Source organism: Aplysia californica, unplaced genomic scaffold (genome assembly GCF_000002075.1).
Source record: "Aplysia californica isolate F4 #8 unplaced genomic scaffold, AplCal3.0 scaffold00293, whole genome shotgun sequence".
In the NCBI taxonomy this organism is placed as follows: Eukaryota; Metazoa; Mollusca; class Gastropoda; order Aplysiida; family Aplysiidae; genus Aplysia; species Aplysia californica.
In genome coordinates, this window is record NW_004797563.1 from 580,281 (window position 1) to 587,924 (window position 7,644).

At 38.8% G+C, this 7,644-nt stretch overlaps 1 protein-coding gene across 1 annotated transcript in view; it reads left to right on the forward strand.

The window, feature by feature from the left end:
- LOC101863354 (nose resistant to fluoxetine protein 6-like) overlaps positions 1–7,644 on the forward strand; it is a 21,267-nt gene that overhangs the window by 6,918 nt on the left and 6,705 nt on the right. Inside the window, exons 5-9 of the mRNA XM_005101685.1 lie at positions 465–647; positions 2,002–2,095; positions 3,404–3,502; positions 5,012–5,177; positions 6,107–6,189. Coding sequence (XP_005101742.1) covers positions 465–647; positions 2,002–2,095; positions 3,404–3,502; positions 5,012–5,177; positions 6,107–6,189 — 625 coding nt within the window. The remainder of the gene's footprint in view (positions 1–464; positions 648–2,001; positions 2,096–3,403; positions 3,503–5,011; positions 5,178–6,106; positions 6,190–7,644) is intronic.

The following is a 7,644-nucleotide window of genomic DNA, read 5'->3' on the forward strand; positions in this document are numbered from 1 at the left end:
TGTCTGTCTGTCTGTCTGTCTGTCTGTCTGTCTGTCTGTCTGTCTGTCTGTCTGTTTCCCAGTGTAATGTGTAGTGGGTACCGTACCTCATGTGACAAAGTGTGTCTTGAGCCTTTGACACAGTGCTCGAGACACCTGTGTCGGTAATGTGTAGCGTGCACCTCAGTTGTGGCAAAACGTTGAGGTAAAAGACAAACCCTGTGGCTACAATGACGCGACGTGGTAGGAAGTGGAAGAGAAAGGCGAGTTTGATCGATGTACCGAAGTGTGTGGTCGATAGAAATAGATATAGAGATGGTTAGACAGATAATGATAGATTGACTGATAGAGAGAAAGAAAGATACATGCACACACACACACACACACACACACACACACACACACACACACACACACACACACACACTCACCAAACACACACAAAAGTAGTATTATATTAAATTCTGTTTCTACCTCCCACCCAGATGGACTGCGTGTGTGGCAGAAAGCTCTTTTGGCGTTCTCTGTCCCGAGAAATACTGGCAGGATCCTGAGCACTCGAGCTGGGCACGGGAACATCGGCTGTCTACATGGCATCCGGGTCCTGAGTCTGGCCTGGGTGATCCTGGGACACGTCATCATGACGTTAGGGTTTGGCGGAACGTTTGGTGAGTTTCTCTTCATTTTTGCCACTGCCAGAATTAAGGGGTTTTGGTAGAATAAATAAGAGTTAAATTTTCAGTGTGTCGCAACCTGCAGTGCTATGGGAAGCCCACACTGATGGATATTGTTCGTCCCTAAGTCATAATTTCTAGAAGTCCTAACTTGCAATCGAAATATTTTAAAGGACAAAGGGTACTGTAAAATTTAGTGGGAGGGGGATGCTTGAGGTGAATAGACAGAGAAAAAGAGAGAAACAGAGAGAGAGAGAGAGAGAAAGAGAGAGAAAGAGAGAGAGAGAGAGAGAGAGAGAGAGAGAGAGAGGAGTGAAGGAGGTTGGGGACTTTTTTCGCTTATTGTTAGCTCGATACAGAAAGCTTCAAGTTGTCAACTTTCTGTGATATCTTATAAACTTAATTTTAGCACACATTGCAACTTCTCCTTCGCTTTGCTGTTGCAAGCACCAATTAAGCTACATAGTAAATGCTTTATTCTATACCTTTTTGAAATAGTGAAAAAAAGAACATTGAGAAATAGATTCTTTTCTTATGTTCACCCGAAACAAAAATATGTAGCATAAGAGCCTTCCAAGAAATAAAAAGAAAGAACAAGTCCCGCCAGAGTTCACTTCTCCCCCCAGCTTTCCAAAACCACTGGGAATGCTGCAAATCATTTACATTTTGTAAACGAAAAAAACCCTCAAGTTGGTACCGTTTCAATTTGAACCAAAAGGGCAATCGTTGTAAACTTCGTCAAACATGTTTTTTTTCCTCGGCATGCCCAGTACCATCTTTTGATTGCCTCGTTTTATGACCACCCTTCCATGGAAAACATTGCACTAAATAAACATTGCCTTTTAGACACTCCCGTGAATATCATAATAAAAATAATAACAGTAATATTCATAATGACAATTACATTTATATAACACATATCCACACTCTACAACACGCTCTATGTGATTTACCAACCGCTACAAATGGTAGCTATCATCGATGGTTACTGCATCAACAACACTAGGATCAGGGATTAAAAAAGAACAAGAAGACAAACACTTAAAAACTAAAAACGTAATAATAATAACGTATTTTCAATGATAAAATGTATGCAAATAGAATTATAATTGCTATTTAGCATCAACAGCAGCAGAGAAAATACCCACACGCCCCCCCCCCAAAAAAAAAGAAAAAAAAAAAGATAAATTAAAAAATGAATGAATAAATAAATGAATAAATAAAAATATGAATAAATAGATAAATAAATAAATAAATAAAAACATAACAATAATGAACACCCTTAGACGCAATACTATGTAAAGTTCTTTGCCAATATTACTATTGTTTCAATCTTTCTCACAAACAGTAAACACGCTGGACGTTTTTGCGCTGGAGACGACTCTACCATTCCAGCTCATTCTGAACGCTCCACTCGCGGTGGACACATTCTTTTTCATGAGGTATGTCGTTTTGTCCTTGTACTGTACTTACTTTAGTCTTGCTAAATGTTGTATATTCATTTATATAATGTCCCGCTTAAATCCAGAACTTGTTGTTACATAACAGGCTTCAACTGAACCAAACATAAAAGACAGTGACTTTCGTTGCCTAGTTTGGTATACTATAGGCTTATGAGGGGATTCATAATTATTAACACAAGTGCTGTGAATAAAAATGAATTTGGGGGGGGTCTTCACCCCCAAAGTCAAGATTCGGCTCAAAATTATGAAATTTAAGTTGTAGGAATTTTTAGCTTCCTCAGCCTCTACCGTATGCTTTCCCCATGCCAGGCATGTTTGTCACCACAATTTCCTTACAGAATGAAGAGAACATGTAATACTAAAAATGAGTCAATTGATTTTTTGATATATGGAATAGATTTTTGTTGGTGGTGTCTGCAGTGTGGATTTTCACGGATATTTTGCTAACTTGAATGCTACCTCAGGAAAAAATTCATTAAATTCTTTCTAATTCGTTAAGGAAAAAAACAACAAACACATTTTTAGATCTAATGTTTGTTAACACGCATGCCAAAAAAAAAAAAAATTCCATAAGCAACAAGTGCGGTACTCATTACGTAAGCATAAGACATTTTAACAAAATCCAATATCGCCGCCGTATCCATGGAAACGAAACTTTTTCCTCAAATTTGATTGAGGATTTTACGACTCCTTACTATGCCTGTTATATGTGTGAAATTTGGTAAGATTTGGTCCTATAATAAGCGAGATAGCCTTCAGGTGTAACAAATGCCAAATAATAACAATCAAACAGCAACAACAGCAACAGCAACAACAACAACAACAGCCCGCCAACAATGGTGCAAAAGAAATAGCAGGTAGGGGCAAATGACAAACAAACATAACCACTTGCTACAGTAGTATTACCAAAAATTAGTACTATTATCAACAATGAAGACATCAATAGCTACATTATCAACATAACGAGAATATTATGACCGGTTGTAAAATCAACAGCGACAGAAGAAACGCAACAACGGCAACAACAGTAACTCCAACACCAACACGGGTTAATGTATCCGTAAAGATACTTTATTCTTGTTCTTGTTTTAGATAATATTATTATTATTGAAACGAATATAAACCAACATTACTCGAGAAAGAGGTCGATGTCAGTTAACCCCAAACTTGTAATAATATATGTAACGAAAAACCAACAGCAAAAAGTGACAAGCTTTTGCTGACCCTTTTAACAATGTTTAGTCAATGTGAACTGTTGGGAAAAAAATCTCTTGTATGCCATTACAGCGGCTTTCTGACAGCCTACCTCTTCATGAAGGAATGTGGCCCCAAGATGATGGTGAAAGGCAAGACTATGATCCTCTATTACGTGCACAGATATTGGCGGTAGGTGAATGTGATATAACTATCATCAAAAACACCGTCAACAAAACAGTTTTCATCATCCTCATCATCATCATCCTCATCTTCATCATCGATGTTGTTTATGTCTGCCTTTCTGGTGTTATTTTGTGATATATAATATTCACCCTCCGGGGCAGTGGCACTGACTGTAGTGTCTTTTGGCCATTCCCAAAGGGGGGACATTTCTCGTTCAAGCACAGTAGAATTGTAAATGGGCTGATTTATGTCACGTTCATAACTGTGCCTGATCAACAACAGGGAATTGCTGCTTTTTCTTTCCTAATCCTTACTATCGTCATTTTCCTCTACTTCTTTTGTATGTTTGTCACTCTCTTGTGACCTGCTATTTCTGGGTGCCTTGATAGTTGAAGCAGACTTTGTGCTGTTGAAGCTAGAGAGGTGAGCACAGTAAGTCTGATTCCCTGTGAAGACTTCTCTGTTGACACCCACTCCTTGGGGCTCATATGATCTTATGCAGTTGCGAGTGCCGTAAAACCCTCTACTATAAAAAATAGATAATATTAATTATATTATTATCGTCACTGTCATTGTCCCTGTCAATATTGACACCACTGTCGTTATTTTGTCGTTAAACTCCTCCTCCTCCTCCTCCTCCTCCTCCTCCTCCTCCTCCTCCTCCTCCTCATTCTACTTATTCTTCTTCTTCATCTTCTTCTTCTTCTTCTTCTTCTTCTTCTTCTTCTTCTTCTTCTTCTTCTTCTTCTTCTTCTTCTTCTTCTTCTTCTTCTTCTTCTTCTTCTTCTTCTTCTTCTTCTTCTTCTTCTTCTTCTTCTTCTTCTTTTTCTTCTTCTTCTTCTTCTTCTTCTTCTTCTTCTTCTTCTTCTTCTTCTTCTTCTTCTTCTTCTTCTTCTTCTTCTTCTTCTTCTTCTTCTTCTTCTTCTTCTTTCTCTTGCTTCATCTTTTCGCCCCCTTCCGCACTATCCATATCTTTGTCAAGGCTTTTCTTTTTCTCCTTCTCAATGTCCTTCTACCCTCCTCTTCTTTCTCTTCCCTCTCCATCTCTTTCCCTCCAGCTTCCACCCCCCACCCCTTCTCGTCTTTTTATTCATTGACAGATTATGATGAGATGTTCAAAAGTATTGTAAAAAACTCATATTGGTTCTGAAATGGAAGTTTAGAACTCATGAGAGGCATGGAAAATTTAGTTCGCATAGCGCAAGTTGAGATGTTCTAAAAAGAAATAAATAGATGTCTTCAATATGACCATTATAAATCATATACATAAGCAGTGAAAAGAGAGATGCAAGCGCACCATAAGTAGCAACGAAATAATAGCAAGATCTATGAGAACATAAGACTCAATGGCCAGAAAGTGCACTTTTGTCGATAGTGATGAATCGTAGATAAAAACATCCAAACCATGTGAAGCAAATGCTACAGAGAAAATAACGTACAGCACAAAGGAATGAATGAGAAAAAATCTACTTGTAAAAGATCCTGAATTTAGCCAATATTTCAACCTACCCTCAGGCTGACCCCACCAATGATGATCTGGCTAATGATAGTGGCCACTCTTATCCAATATATCGGAGAGGGACGCCCGGCTTGGAATGATTACCAGACTGCTCAATCCTGCCGGGACAATTGGTGGGTGAACCTGCTCTACATCAACAGCGTATACCCCGACGCACTGGGGGTAGGTATGGCAGCCATTATTGCCAATTCATTGGTCAATCGATCAATGCTCAATACTCGTAAAGACGGTGACATGCGATCAATATTTACAATTATAATGAGTAAATGACAAGAGAATACGCTGTCTTTCACCGCCTCTGTGGGTATTTAATTTCTTCCAATTTGCTGTCTCCTTAATGTGCTCCCTCCCTCCCTCTCTCTCCGTCTGTCTTTCTCACTCTCTGTTTTTTGCCTCCCCCCCCCCTCTCTCTCTCTCTCTCTCTCTCTCTGTCTCTCTCTCAGTAGTGTTACCGGTGCTTTTACACTATATTCCCAACAAGAAGCACCACAGCTTCCAACAAATAAAAGAAAACAGGGTATATATTAACATGACTACAATCCCACACACACTCACTAAAGCGCATAACAAATGTAAACGAACCTGTCCATAAGAGTGACTCAACATCATAGAAGAAATGACAGTACAGAAACGTGGCTGCTATGGACAGAGTCTGAGTTATTGTCACTTAACAAAGTCAACATAATATTTATTTTCAATATGTAGGCCGTTTTACGCTCTCATCGACACAATTTAGATTGAATGATTTTACGAGAATATAAATTATACAGCCGAAATTGTGCAAGACAGCCACTCTCCTATTTTAGAGGAGAACGGTGGTTGTCTTGTACAGATAGTCGTCTCGAACAGATAGTCGTCTAGGACAATGTCATTGTAATCAAGAACGTAAAAGAGGGGAGGTGGGGAAGTGGTCTACTTAACTGTGCATAGGGTTGTCTAGGACAGGGTGCCTTTAGATTAGGTTTGACTGTAATTTAAGATAAGAGACGAGAGTATTCAGTGTCAGTTTTGGCTTGATTTCTAACTTTTGTCTCGTTAGCTGGCTAAGGCTAACCTCTTCCTACTAATGGTCTTTGTCACTCTTTTTGCAGTGCATTGGAGTTACCTGGTTCTTATCCAACGACATGATGTACTATATCATCGCCCCTCTCGTTCTCGTTCCCCTAGTGTACAGGTGAGCATCTTTTTGGAAAATCCATTCCTTGATTTGCCTTGTTGGAATATTACTTCATGACGTTATCTCAGCTAGGAATCTTGTGATTTGATCGTTGATTGGAAAAAGATAAGATAATATGGGATGAGATAAGCCCCTAGCTGAGTATGGGTTTATCTCTAAGAGTGTTTTTATGAAGGTGTTCTTACGTCCCCATTGACACAGTTTAGATAATCTACAAGGCCAGTCTCCGACCCTGTCTGTTAAGGCCAACCCGGGCTGACACGGATCTAACGTCCCAGCAGAAAGACCGAGATACTCGATAAAATTTTCTCTAAGTTCTCCCTAATCGAGGATGGAATTTGGGTCTCCTTCGTGCGAGAGTGAAGCGCCTACCGCTACACCACTGACTCCTTTCTGAAAGGTAGGGTTGAAGGGGAATGCACGGGAGCCGGTGAAAGTTCCGGGCAATGCTGAGTAATGAGAGAGTTTGAATGTAAGGTTCTTTCGGTGTGTTCCGTCCAATAATATGTGACTCGTTCCGACGGCTCTGCACGCAAACACATCTGTTGCAGTTCAACATGTAAAACACGGCGAGACAGAGACGCAAAATACAAGGGCTTCTAATCTGGCGTAAGCCGATGATCAGTCTATGATAAATAGCAATCCAATTTTTGCTTTTTAAATACTCCCTTTAATGACTTATCTGCACGAGAATAGGTAAAAAGAGTTATTGTAAAATTTGCTTATAAATTTGATTTCAGCAGTTTTATCAAAGGTGTTTGTTACAATACAGATATTAGTCAAATCTTTGAATGTGAATATATGTATCTCGGTATTTTGCCTCCGACAGCTGCAGTGAGGCATTTCAATATTGAACTACTGTTCATGTCGTAAAATGTAAGCATATCCATTTGAAATTGATGTCAAAAGAAAGATAATTTTGTCCTCTTTTTGACTGTACCAAAAAATACTAAATTTTAAAATGTGTACCTTGTGGATCAAAGTGTTAGGAATTATCACACAAAAATTTTTCGGGTACCGAGAAAAACAATCAATTTGAAACACTATTAAGTAAATAGCGTAAGCAATTACTAGTGACAAACCGACGGTCAAATAAAGACTGCAATTAATTGATAGTTTGAAACTGGACTTAACTAGAGCCATTATGCATGTCGCAGTTCAACATGTAAAACACGGCGAGACAGAGACGCAAAAGACAAAGGCTTCTAATCTGGCGTAAGCCGATAATCAGTAGACAGGGACTACGAGAAATAGGTACATGTCTCAGTATGAGAAATCTTGTGTTAACTCAAGGAACCCCAGCGGACACGTACGTCCAATTTATTATTATTTTAAAAATGAATTTTATTCATATTTCATTGTCTGTAACTTCTCTTTCTCTTTTCATGTCAAAGATGATCAGTACTTCGTGATCGACGAATTATTATTATTATTATTATTATTATTATTATT